The sequence below is a fragment of the Pinus tabuliformis genome, chromosome 8 (genome assembly GCF_031772625.1).
Source record: "Pinus tabuliformis cultivar Carrire ecotype Pingquan chromosome 8, CPIR1, whole genome shotgun sequence".
NCBI classification, from domain to species: Eukaryota; Viridiplantae; Streptophyta; class Pinopsida; order Pinales; family Pinaceae; genus Pinus; species Pinus tabuliformis.
The window spans coordinates 1670971783-1670986204 of NC_142294.1; the positions used below are offsets into that span (position 1 = coordinate 1670971783).

At 35.5% G+C, this 14422-nt stretch overlaps 1 protein-coding gene across 1 annotated transcript; it reads left to right on the forward strand.

The window, feature by feature from the left end:
• The first annotated feature begins 361 nt into the window (after positions 1–361).
• On the forward strand, positions 362–1072 carry LOC149242599 (F-box/kelch-repeat protein At1g15670-like). Its single transcript, XM_089370893.1, has one exon. It carries the CDS (start codon positions 362–364, stop codon positions 1070–1072), a length of 711 nt encoding a protein of 236 aa, XP_089227019.1.
• The last annotated feature ends 13350 nt before the right edge of the window (positions 1073–14422 follow it).

The following is a 14422-nucleotide window of genomic DNA, read 5'->3' on the forward strand; positions in this document are numbered from 1 at the left end:
AAGAATAGTTGTGCATACCTTCAGTTCTCTTAGGCAAGGGTGGATAGCTTCAGTTCTGTTGGGCACAAATTTGATAGCTTCAATTCTCTTAGGCACTAGTGATACCTCATTCTGCTCATATATTTAACTTCACTTTCATCTTTCCACTTTCACTTTTGGAGCATTATCTGTCTGTAATAAACTTGAACAAGGAAATAGGGGTCTGTCTTTTGTTTGAACTGTTAAGATCGAAGTTATTCCAAATGACCTCGTTCGATGTTGCTTGCTGAGAGTGCCTTACTCATCACACCATAAGCTAAAAACTGTGTGCACAAGTTGGCAGGCTAGGCTGAGTAACCGTAAATTTTATACCGACAGAAAGATGTGTGGAGCCAGGGAGCATCTCCTTTGCTCCATCCAAATGCATCAGAGGGTTGACATTTTCTGCACAGTAAAGGTGTACGACCCTGTGACGGGCACCTCTGTGACGCTATCTCCCATCCACGATCCAGACTTTGTTAGAGTCACACCACTGTGTGGGTGCACTGGTGTGAATGGGAAACCGCTTCTCATTGGCGGATTCTACCACTATAGGAAGAGGGTATACGTTTATGACTTTGTATCTGCCACATGGAGCCGCCGAGCTGACATGCCTACAACTAGATACTCCTTTCGTTGCTCTGTCTCTTCTGCCAATGGACTTGTCTACGTGGCCGGCGATATCGATGACGATGGCACTCCCCTGGCGTCTGCAGAAGTTAATAACGTGGCCGAAGACAAGTGGGATATTCTGCCTCCAATGAAGCAACAGCACGGCCAGGGATGCCACAGTGTTTTCATGGAAGGTAAATTCATGGTGTTAGGAGGAGGCGAGTTCAACAGAAATGCAGAGGTTTTCGATCCGACAACGCGGAGGTGGAGAAGTTGTGGTGTTGTTTCTTTTAGTGGAGAGTTATATAGATTCACGAAAGAAGAAGTAATAAAGTGTGATGGTGCGAAAAGCATTTGGACACCTGTGGCTTCTCTGCCGCAACATTTTGTCGATTTTCCATGTGCTACAGAATGGCGCCAGTGCGCCACTATATTTTTGTAAGCGGAACCGCCATTCACATACGGGTCTCGTATTTGTTCAACCCGTCAGTGGCGCAGTGGACTGAAGTGAACGGTGTTTATGAGGAAGGTTCTACCTTGATCAAAGGTGCAACAGTCGTAGACATTTGAATGGAGTGAGTTATGCCACCTGACTTATATAGGTTGAAGTGTTTGTCCGTTCAAATAAAAGTTATTAAGTTGTGGTAGTTCGATTTTTCTTAAATTATTTAAATTTTATATATTTATGGTATTGTGACTTATTGTGACTTTTAATGCCGTTATAATAGTCGGACATTTTCATTTTCATTTTCAGTTTGAGTAAAATAGGTAAGTATTTTAATTTTTATATTTTTTTATTAAAAGATAATATAAAATGATTTACAAATTTGTAAATAGGGAATTTATGGAAAAGAAATCACAATTTCTAATCTTAATTATGAAAAATGTGTTGTCTTTCTAATCTTCAAGTGTGTGGGGTGCGTTATTGTTATTTCAACTTTTTCTGGAGGCATGAATAAGAGTATTGGATTAAGAGCTTCTTCAAACTCATATATCTTCTTTTAGCAATTTAAATTTTTATTCTCTTGCTCTAATATAAAATTAGCAAGAACATCTCTTATAAGATGTAGTTTCACGACATACTATTTTTTTTATCATTATTACTTCAATATTTCCAAATAGCAATTTATTAGTAAACTTGACATAATTGAAGTAGCAGCAATTGAATAAAGTAATTGAATTAATATATCAATCTCTAAGTTTATAAATGGATTAAATTTAATTTTCTTCCTTGATAGATTTGTAATCAAGATAGATTTGGAGTGTTAGAAAATATAAGTATAAATTTAAATTATTAATCTTGCGCTAATCAATCTAATAACTTTAAAATTCACAATTTGATCCATCTATATCCCAAATATAATGTCCAAAAATATCAATATAAGTACATTAAATACTATTATATACTCACATATAATATTTACTAAACATTTTTACATGTTTATATTTTAACATTAATGAATATTTAATGTAACATAAAAAAAATATTGTGAGTTAAGCAGTTTAGACTTCTGTGATCCATAACATTGTTTAGATAATCTTCGGCAAAATCACATAACCACTTTTTTGTCAACGCGTTTCGAACCAACCAGTGTGGTTCATCGTCAGGACAAGTTGAAGAACCAATCTGGGTTAGCTTGATTAAATAGAGTGTGCAGAGACTCCAACAGCTATAATGCTAACGGCTAATTTTGACCTAATGATCCTGGTCAAACCCCTAAAATAGTTAATTAATATTTCTCGAAATAGGTAAATAAAGGCATTCATTTGTTAATTAAAAATAGATATATTATTATTATTCTCTCAAATATTAAGAGAATTCATAGTAAAATATTAATATTTTACTCTAATGGTCATTAATAAAATATCTATATTAAATAATCTATATTTAATATTATTCCAATATAATACAAGTAAAAGGTAATCAATTATTTTTAGAATATAGTTACCTAGATAATTGAGTAATAATTATTCAATTGTCCTTGGTAAGTTAGAATTTCATTATTTTGTTTCTTAGATTATATCATATTTATTATTTAAATATAATGGTCCATTAAGATAATAATAATATATGTTTAATAATAATCTATATCTAATTTATAATCCCAAACAAATTGTTAAATCGATATTATTCCTAGAATTTAGTCACATTAGGTAAATACCATAGTATAGGGTTGTTAACGCCAAGTCTATTAATAATAGAATAACTAATATTATTGGTATATCCTAATTTATCCTATAAACCTAAAGGTCAAATAATCAATATTAGTTCAATATTTATTAATCCCAATAAATTATTAAAGGTAACTAAGACCTTAGGTAAAAATATTATTACATACACGATAAATATCAGAATTTAGGGTTGATACAGTCAATGTTTATTACTATAACTAATATTAATGGTATATCATAATTTATCAATATTAATTCAATATCAAAGTTAACTATGTCATTAAGGTTTAAAAAGGGTTTTTAGACAATAGTTAAAGGGAGATTCAATTCTAAGGATATAATAGAAATAATTATGAAATTATGGACAAAATCTAATTATAACATGCCCAATAGTATCATAAACAGGTTAATACAATACTTAGCCCGAAATTAATTCATAACATATTAATGACTCAAACACTCCATAGTAATAGGACAAATCTGCCAAAAGAAAAATTAAAGGAGGGGGAAGACAGAAACCCTAAGACCTAACAAAAAGGGAAGAGGAGGCTAGGAAGACAAGGCTGGGACCCAGCAACTGCTAATCCTCCAGCCATCATCCCTATTAAGATTGTTCGGCCTCTTCTCAATCTCCAGGGCCTCTCTAAATTTGCGATGGTGAAACTGCGCAATTTTGGCAATGACTTGAGCCTCCTCTATACACACATGATGCATAGTCTTTTCCGCATGCTCAGCCAGGGCCGAGGACTTAGTCCTCCCATGTCTTAAGTCAGTGCTGACTTAAGACATGGGAGGACTAAGTCCTCGGCCCTAGCTGAGCATGCGGAAAAGACTATGCATCATGTGTGTATAGAGGAGGCTCAAGTCATTGCCAAAATTGCGCAGTTTCACCATCGCAAATTTAGAGAGGCCCTGGAGATTGAGAAGAGGCCGAACAATCTTAATAGGGATGATGGCTGGAGGATTAGCAGTTGCTGGGTCCCAGCCTTGTCTTCCTAGCCTCCTCTTCCCTTTTTGTTAGGTCTTAGGGTTTCTGTCTTCCCCCTCCTTTAATTTTTCTTTTGGCAGATTTGTCCTATTACTATGGAGTGTTTGAGTCATTAATATGTTATGAATTAATTTCGGGCTAAGTATTGTATTAACCTGTTTATGATACTATTGGGCATGTTATAATTAGATTTTGTCCATAATTTCATAATTATTTCTATTATATCCTTAGAATTGAATCTCCCTTTAACTATTGTCTAAAAACCCTTTTTAAACCTTAATGACATAGTTAACTTTGATATTGAATTAATATTGATAAATTATGATATACCATTAATATTAGTTATAGTAATAAACATTGACTGTATCAACCCTAAATTCTGATATTTATCGTGTATGTAATAATATTTTTACCTAAGGTCTTAGTTACCTTTAATAATTTATTGGGATTAATAAATATTGAACTAATATTGATTATTTGACCTTTAGGTTTATAGGATAAATTAGGATATACCAATAATATTAGTTATTCTATTATTAATAGACTTGGCGTTAACAACCCTATACTATGGTATTTACCTAATGTGACTAAATTCTAGGAATAATATCGATTTAACAATTTGTTTGGGATTATAAATTAGATATAGATTATTATTAAACATATATTATTATTATCTTAATGGACCATTATATTTAAATAATAAATATGATATAATCTAAAAAACAAAATAATGAAATTCTAACTTACCAAGGACAATTGAATAATTATTACTCAATTATCTAGGTAACTATATTCTAAAAATAATTGATTACCTTTTACTTGTATTATATTGGAATAATATTAAATATAGATTATTTAATATAGATATTTTATTAATGACCATTAGAGTAAAATATTAATATTTTACTATGAATTCTCTTAATATTTGAGAGAATAATAATAATATATCTATTTTTAATTAACAAATGAATGCCTTTATTTACCTTTTTCGAGAAATATTAATTAACTATTTTAGGGGTTTGACCAGGATCATTAGGTCAAAATTAGCCGTTAGCATTATAGCTGTTGGAGTCTCTGCACACTCTATTTAATCAAGCTAAGCCGGATTGGTTCTTCAACTTGTCCTGACGATGAACCACACTGGTTGGTTCGAAACGTGTCGACAAAAAAGTGGTTATGTGATTTTGTCGAATATTGTGAGTTATTTCTAAAACATTAAAAACCCTAACTCTATATGCAAATGCGATGAATTAATACCAATAAAACCCCGATCATGAAAACTAGTAAAAACGTAAACAAATGTAAAAGCCTAGTGCGTCCACAGCTTAATATTATTGGTTCGTTACACCATTAAAAAAATGAAACTAATAAAACACCAACATCATAAGCAAATACGATAAAAGCCGAAATAACAATGCAGCAGTGATCTGTGATTGGATGGTAAAATAAAATGAGTTTTTAGTAATGGTATGTGATAAAAAAAGATGTTCTATTAATTAAATGGTTTTTTGGTGAGATATTTAGAGAGTGCCTAAGCACTTCACACATATAGGTTGTGTAGAATCAAGAGAATAACTTAGTATAAATTAGTATATATAGGCTTTCACACAATGTCTTGGTTTGAACCACTTTCTAGATATTAGGATATGACTAAAATTAAACTCTCAATCCTATCATCACCATAACAGTAATCTAATTTAGCTTTCTACATTAATTCTAAAACTACTCTTTAATGAAGAAATAGTACTCAACAATAACATACTCCTACTCGCCTAATCTCAATTAGGCTTACAATTAAAAACATAAAAAATCGCAGTACCAGAGTTTTCATTCTAGTTTTCTTGCAGCAAAGCCCATACTTGTTTATTTGTGGATGATGCTTCATCTTCATCGTGGTCTGAGACTCTTCTCCACCTTAGATTGCACCTTAGATTGCTAAAGGGACATGTAAGCACACTATACTTAACCTTTAATCGTCTATACTCTCCAATCACCACGAGCTCGGATCATACTACGATCCGCACAAAGCCAAACCCTTGGCGCTCACTATGCGATGACCACACCACGCCTCCACTGCACCAGATCTTTTCCGCTGGGCGGATCCACCAATAGATCCACCAATAGACCTTCAAAGCTCCATCTGTCAACCTCAACGAGATTGATCAGCAAAAGGGCAGATCTCACCGCCTGGCAGCACACCAGTAGATCCAGCTCCCACGGACTGGTCAACGAAGCATCTCAACTTTCTCTATAGGAAAGGCACTAGTCAAGTAATGCGTCACAATGAATTATGAAACCGAGATTACCGCTGATATATTTGTTTTTACCGTCATTCTTCATTGCCAAAACCCTATATTTTTTTGAATCGACACAACCAGCACCCAAACTCATCTACAACGATCGAAGGTTTTACGACGTATGGTTCCCGATCACCATTTCAAGAACTATAGCACCGATAGTAACGCGGCCAAGCAGGATTTCACCAGCTACGAAGACAACTCCAATGTCATAAGGGATGACTTAGCCACCTACGGGAAGGACGCCAACGACATTTTAACTGATTTCGCAAGCTGTGCCCAAAACTCCAATGTTATGACCAACAGTTTCAAAGCCTACAATGAGGACCGCCACTGCCCTAGAAATGAGTTTGAAAGCAACGATCCACACTTCTCTGTCAGGCGGCCAGCGAGCCACCACACAGCCACACTTAGCTTCAGCTTCTCTTTCAGCTATGATATCATGTTTTATTAATTAAATGCCTCTTTAGATACTTGGAGTGTGCACAAGCACTTCATACATATACACTGAGGAAAACAACTTAGTATATATAGGCTTTTCAACAAAGATAATTTGAATCACTCTGTCCATATTAAAATCTCAGATCTAAAATTAAACTTTCAATCTTATCATCACCATAACATTAATCTAATTTGGCTTTCTCCATTAATTCTAACATTATGTGATTCATAAGTGGTGATGGATTGTAGTTTTGAGAGAACGTTCAGAATTGAGATGGTTTAAGGTCAGTTAGAATTAAGTTTATCAGGTGCTAATTGGATTTTTGGTAATGGTTTTCTAAATAGATTTAAGTTATATTTTTTAAACTAATATAATATAATGGTTGTCAATACCATAAATCAATATCAAAGGTTTTTTTTTTGAACAAATTTATTTTTATTTTTATTTTATTTTCTATTTTACAGAGTTGGGGAGTCTCAAGGTTCTAGACAAAATTATAAATATTTAATTTTAAATACAAAGTTATTAAAAGAAATTATAATATAAGCTTATTTTAAAATATGGGATTCAAAAAATTTAATTTTATTATAAAAAATTATGAAGTGGATGCTAGAATAGTTTTAGTGATAACTATGTATTGAAAATCTATTCAAAATTACTTATCTTATTTTTTGTTTTTAAATTAAATTGATTAATTAACAAAAAAAACATATGAAAAACTCTCATTGAAATGAATTATTGTTTTTTGTGAAAATGTTATTCATAACCCATGGTATTGCAACAAAACACTATTTATAGATCAAGAATCTCCATAAAATATGGGTGAATCTTTAAGATTCATAATATTGTTACATATTTTATAAATGCATATATTTTTAACTTATATATTATTTTTTTTAAGAATAATAATAATAATTTTAAAGATTTTTATTTTTCTTAAATATTTGTAATTATATCTGTATGATAAAGTATGGGTGTTGATGGTGTTTACTAATTTAATTTATATGGTTGCATTAATATTCATGATGTATATAGTTTGGTTTATTTTGGAAAATATTTTTTAAGATGAGAATAGAAAATTGAAATATTTTAACCATTCATTTTAAAGAACCCTAATAAGTTTCTTTAAAGATTTATATACATGTTATGAGGTCTAAGGTAAGAAGCCTTGGCAACTCAAAAATCACTATTTTTTGTGTCCATTTTTGTCTATTTCAATACTAGGAGTAGAGGCTAGCTATAAGGTTAAATAACTTATATAAGCTAGCCATAAGCTTAAAGAACTTAAATATGCATGATTTCCTGTAAAGCTTCCTCAAGGGCGAAATTATTATAGCAACACTGAAAAAACCGAGCCGGTGTAGTGGTTTTAGGAGAGGGCCAAATAAACCTACACAAGTGATAACTGTTTATTCAATTACAACTCGTTGCATAAGATTGTAGAAGGACTTAAGCTCGAATTTGAAAAATGTATTGCACTTTTCATATTTCTATAATGATTATAGACATAGGCCAAAGTGTGTATCAAGGAAGGTGAAAGGTCTAGATTAAATCACATAACACTTTTTATAACCAACGAAGGAAGACCCCTTAGGAAATGATATTCAAAGACACATTGGAGAGGTTTTTAGGCCTATTCTCAAAAATCATACCATAACTCTAGTAAGCCCTAACTTGGAATTCAAATATGTTGGTACAAGCTCGATTCCAAATTTATGTACAAGGGCATCAAAACATAGAGGGATTGTTGTATCTCTTACAAGGCTTCCTTATTGTAAGGAAGAAATAACAAAAGTTTAGTAGTTTTTATATCACACCTTAACATCACTTTCAAAAGGAGCCAAAATTGGTCAGCTTGAAAATAAAATCTTAAAATCACAGCTAAAAGATGTATAAGTTGGAAGTAGTCTCTTTCAAGAAAAGGAAAGATCATGTTCTTATAAGGTAAGCATAGCATACCATGTTCATTTATGAACTTTTCGTTTAAAGGTCTATATACAAATATGCATTCGGTGTTTACTAAATGTGTTTATAGTCTCATGTTTGTTGAAATTTTTTGAGTATCAAGATTTATAAACCCTAGATGGATATTAAATTAGAGATTCTTATTCGAAAGCAGTAATCCTATTCTATTTTGTTCCTTTAAAAGAAGCCCTAGCTTTTGGTTTCTAGAGTTTACACTTAAGATAAATCTATTTTTCAAATTCAAGCACTAGATTGATGTTTCAAAAGGTAACATCTAGAAACTTATGGTTTGGATCTCAAAACTATAAACAATCTATGAAATTGCTAGTTTGTAATCATATTCTTGTAGTTATATACTTGTGGTAGTACTTGTGAAGTAAATGTTGTAGGGTGTTCATGCCTCATGGTAAGAGGGTGTCCTTAAAAAAAAAGCTTCCACCTTCTCACAAATAGAGGGAGTCTTCAAAAGGAGACTTGTAAAAGGCTTTGCTGTAGAGGGAGTCCTTGAATAGGAAAGCCTACAAGGGTTGTGAAAAAAGAAACTCAAAGTATCTATGAAGAGTTGTATGAAGTCTTCATCATATAAGAAGTTTCATCATCTTGTCTTTAAAATTTTTCTTTATATTACTAACTCTCTCATGTACAACGTTTTTTTACAAAACCATAGTGTTAGGGAGATTGATCTTTATATTAAATCAACCCTTGTCTTTTATCTTTAGATTTTTTTTAAACCCTAACCTTTAGGGTTCACTATAAAAACCCTAACCTTGGGATGCTTTTGGTTTATTTATGAAACCCTAGCTTTTTAAGGTATGATGAATTAGGGTTTATGACAAAACCCCTGTAGTATTGATCCAAAGCTAAAAAAATTGCTTAAAATTAGAAATTTTCATATGACTATGGAACCTAAATGACCACATAGTGCTTGCCGTCTTGAATCCTGCGCAACTTGTTTCGCACGAACAGACATCGTATGCTCCCAGAAACACATTCTCTATGTTTTCTCAAAGTGGTGAATTTGGTAGAAAAATGCAACCCAAAGTGAGCGCTCGATACTGCTAACATGACACACTCACTTAGATGGTGACATGGCAGGTGACTCTACAGATGATTGGGTTTCCTATTGCGAATGATGTAGTGTCAGGTGGCACAATTTCATTGGGTTGAAATTGTAGAATATTATTAGTTTGTGGATTTTTGGATGTCAAATCACATGCTCCCACATGGAACGGGCACGAGTTCTCACATGGCAACCTCAGCGCCACAAAAATTTATGGCAAGCTCGAAATGCACTCTGTGGGTTTCGAGCTTGAGATGTGCCCAACACAAACAATGGGCCTAACCACTACGCAACCGTGTCACTTGTTTAAGTTTGGTTGAGTATTTTATTTCAAGGTTATGAAGAGCGCATTTAGGCGACGGTAAGGTTAGGGCGTAACCCCCAGCCACCCTAGTGCCATAGGACCACGGCGAGGGGCCAAGTGTTCGACCCTAGCCTGACCCACGTGGCATTACCCAAACCATCGACATATATACTATGGTGTTAATAGAAAAGCGTTGGGCACAAATAGTAACCCCACAAACACCACATGTGAACTTGCCCTCCATTAACAGTTCGTTGGTCTCTTGACCGCGGTCATAACAGCAACATTTTACTTAACCACTAGCTCCAACACAACATGTGATCACACCTAACTACCAGCCTAGACCATAGCCTCACCTGAGCATGGACCCTAGCCTCATCCCCAGTGTGGATCCTAACCTGACCCACGTGGGAGTACCCAAACCATCGGAATATATACCGTAGTGTTAACTGAAAAGTGTCGGGCATAAATGGTAACCTCACGAACACTGCACGCGAACTCGACCTGCGTTAATGGTTGTGTCATCTCTTGACCGCGACATTAACCACAATATTTGACTTAACAACTAGCTCCAACACAGCATGTGATCTCACCTTACCGCGAGCTGCCTAAAACCACCAACGCATGACTAAACCACCAGCTCCCTAATTGTGCACGTAAACGTGCCCAAAAAACCACCAAGCTAAGCACCAGCTAACCGCTAGCCAAAGCCCAAAAAGGCTACCCCCAACACTGCATAGGACCATGCCAAATCATTAGCTTGATTTAACCGTTGCGAGGAGGTGTTCAGGGGCCAACAATGGGGGCCAATCGTAGGACAAGTAGCGGCAATGTGGCCACAATTTTTCAAAATAAGCTGTTATTGGGAATTTAAATGCTCTGACAATTTCCCTTGGAGTTTGGTGGAATCGGCACTTTGTTAGCAAATTTTGGGGCAAAATTGTAGGATCAGTGCCACATTTTGGGGAAATTATAGATTGACTAGCAGAAAGGCTAGGGAAGCTCATAACTTCCTAATTTTTTGGTCTTGTGAGGAGCATGAAGAGGATAGAATGGAATTTTTCGGTCCTCTGAAGCAAATGCAACAGGGTTTAGAGCCATTGGAGCACTTCTAAGGATATTTTTTTCAGGTTTGAGTTAATGGGTGCTAGGATTAACTAGTGGGTTGAATTCATTTTTGAAGGCTTTTGAGAATGGAGAGGGCCTTATAGGGGCTTTCTAGCCTTCATATGTTTTCTCCATCCAATGAGACATCTATGGTATAGCTTATGTCTCTTTTTCTCATTGTCTTTGAGGAAAGTTCTCTTTTAGTACCTAAAGTGAATTGTTGTACGTGTTATGCTCATTGTCACATTGACTATGGGGTCTTGATTTGAGAACCCTTTTCTTGTTGCTTGTTTGATGATTGATGGTAAGTTGTCATGTTTTTAGAGTGAGAGTTCTTTACACGAGAATGTTTCCTTAAAGGGGAAAATAACCACTCTTTTGTTGAGCACACATTATGTACTTTCTATCACACAGGCCATTTGAGCATAATGAGATTGGGTCAAGCCATTGGAAGCTGGACCAAGGAGACATAGCCTAGGAGGGATGAATTCCATTGAGCCTTTCTCTCCTTAGTACCTTGAATATCTACAAAAATACACCATTATTCACAATAGAACAAGTACTTCAAAATGATGGAGTGTGGACTACCTTCGTGCAGGGTTCAAAGAAACCATTCCAAGCAAGGTCAAATGGATCGAGATTGGAAAGGTGAGGGAGTTGTACCCTCGTATGCTAAATAACTGAAAGTGTCTTTTGTGGTCGAAAAGCTCCTAGTAGGGAGAACTGATATGGAGCTTGAAAATTTCCCCAAAATTCAATGTTTTTGGATCAGTGTGCAACATGAACGGTCAAGTATTATTCGTTGTCCTCAATCTAGTGCAACTCATTTCGTACAAAATAGAAATTGTATGCTCCCAGAAACAGGTGATGTCTGTTTTCTCAAATACATGAATTTGGTAAAAAAAATGTAGCACTAAATAGACAACAGTCCGTAGTACTGATGTGGTAAGATGACTGTGATGCTCATGTGGGAGGTCACTGTACAACTCGTTGGGTTTCCTCCAATAAATCAAGTATTTCCAAGTGGCATGGTTTCATTAGTTTGAAATGGTGGAATATTATTGGTTTTTAGATTTTCTGGTGGCCAATCATGCACAGCCATGGGCCAACACTTAGCAGCCTAAGGGCCACCAAAATCTATGGCAAGTGAGAACTACACTCTCTGTGTTTCAAACTTGAGACTTGACCAACACAAACAACAAACCTAACCACTATGCGACCATGTCACTTGTTTAAGGTTGGCGTAGTTTTGGTATTTCAAGGTTATGAAGAGAGCATTTGGGAGAGGGTTGAACTAGGGCCTAGTCCTTGGCCACCCTAGTGCCACGGGACCAAAGAGGGTGGTCAAGGGTTGTACCCTACATGTAATGTCCTCAATTAAATTAATTTTGTTAAGAAGAATGCTCATTTTTTCAATTTGGGCATTGTGAATGTTTCAACATGAAATCTTATGAAAAGTGGGTTGAGGGAGTCCCTACTTAATTTTTGGGAGAAATGGATGCCACCAACCTTAGAGAAAAAGAAAATTAAAGTGGTTGTGAAATATAGGGCCCAGATGAAGTACGTACTTGGGGAAGAAGAAATTCAAATTCCTCTAGGAAAATTGATTTGCTGGAGGGACCCACAAGGAATTCATAGAAAGAAATTATAAAAGGAAGGAATTAGGGAGCAATAGGTGTCTTTTTCCTATTTGAAAATTGAATTTTCCTTGGTTGTTCAACTGAACCAATATAATGTTGTTTAGTACACGGGTGTCTCTGAGTGGAGATCTCAACCCTTGCTTCCATGCACATCGAGTGCAAGCCCTTAGAGAGAGTTCTACTTTATTGCAAGTCATATCAGTAGCAGTGAGTTAAGTTAAAACAACATTAAGTTGAGTTACATCAAGAGGGAAAGGAGTAGCAAGAGGGCTGAGTTAGAACTTCGGGAAAGTAGCAGCAGGAGGATTGAGTTACAACAACACAAGAATAGTAGTAAGAGGGCTGAGTTACAGTGGTAGGAGAATAGTAGCAACAAGGCTAAGTTCCAGTAGTAGGGAGAGTAGTAGTAGTGCAAAGCAGGGAGACTAACAACAACGTAGAGTAGGGAGAATAACAACAACATGGAGACTAGACAATCATTGGAGTGAGATTTGTTGGGGCAACATTATACAAGGAATTTTAGAGCTGGCATCTCGTAGATCATTTCGAGGGACATTGGAGGAGAATTTCTAGAGTTGGGAGTGTAAATATTGACAAGATTAGCCAGAAAAATAGAACTAGAATTTGGAGGAGGGCCAAGCTATGAAGGGTCCATTTTTGAAGGTTGGAACCATGGGAAACCCTTTCTGTGTTTTTTATGGGTTTTTGGAAAGGATTAAATCCCTAATGATCCATGTGGATTTTGATGGCCACCCAACTATTCCACTTGGACCCCCACAACTGCCTCTTTTAGTTTTTCAGTTTCCTTAATTGTAGCACGATTTACTATTTTTAGCAATTTTTCGAGTCCTGAACTTCTGGAGCCATTTCAAGGCCCTAAAAAACATTTTTTTGGGAAAACTAGGAGCAACATGGGTTGTTGATTGATGTTTCTCACTCAAAAGCTGTAGTCCTCAGATATATATTTCCAACAAGGTATTGTGTGTGGTGGGCTCCATTATTGCAGCAATAATGCTACAACTCCTGGAACTCCCTTCTTTAATTTTATCAACCCGGTAGTTCGTAACAAACATGGAAGCGACGGTGCTATATGCACAAGTACTAGCTATTGTCGTAGTTGTCACTTGGTCAGCTGGCACAAGTTCGCTAGGGGCTTAAGCCAACTTCTATGAGCTCTTAGAAGAATCTTTTTAACTGATGGATGAAATCTAACTCAAAGGAAGCTAATCTACTTGCGGAAAGAAACTAAAAGCCAAAAAGAAACACAAACCCTAGCAAACCCTAATTCTACCAACTAGTCCTACTGACGCAAAGGAGAGAATGCAAACTACGAAAAGAGATGCCATTACTTCTATGAAGGTAAAATACATGTGTCTACACTGCCTCTAGCTGAAGAAAACATCTTTTTGTATTTTTGACTAAGTTATTAGAAATATCATGCATGTGCTTTTAACTGGCTTTTCACTGTGCAGGGGTGGATCAAGGAGGAGAAATTCTTGGAAAAGGTTGGGATGCTACAGAGAGGGCCTAAGGGGTCTCTAACACCCTTACAGGGAGTTTCATAGAGTTTGGCTATCAAGAAACCTCATTCGTGAGCTTTTACAGGAAGTCTGCAGGGGTTCTACAGGATGTTTAGGATTTCTACAGGATGTTCTGTGATTTTTCTACAGGATGTTTAAAAATTGGATTTTGGAGGATGGGTGAGGGAGGTAAGGTGCATGAATGGATAGGGAGGTAGGGTAGGGGCCTGAAATGACCCAAGGACTGATGGATAGAGTTGAGGAGAAGGTGTAGATGGCTAGACTTGTTCCAAGAAG

Bases quoted from the DNA above. Each gene is read 5' to 3' on its own strand.
- LOC149242599 (XM_089370893.1), top strand. From the start codon at position 362: ATGTGTGGAGCCAGGGAGCATCTCCTTTGCTCCATCCAAATGCATCAG.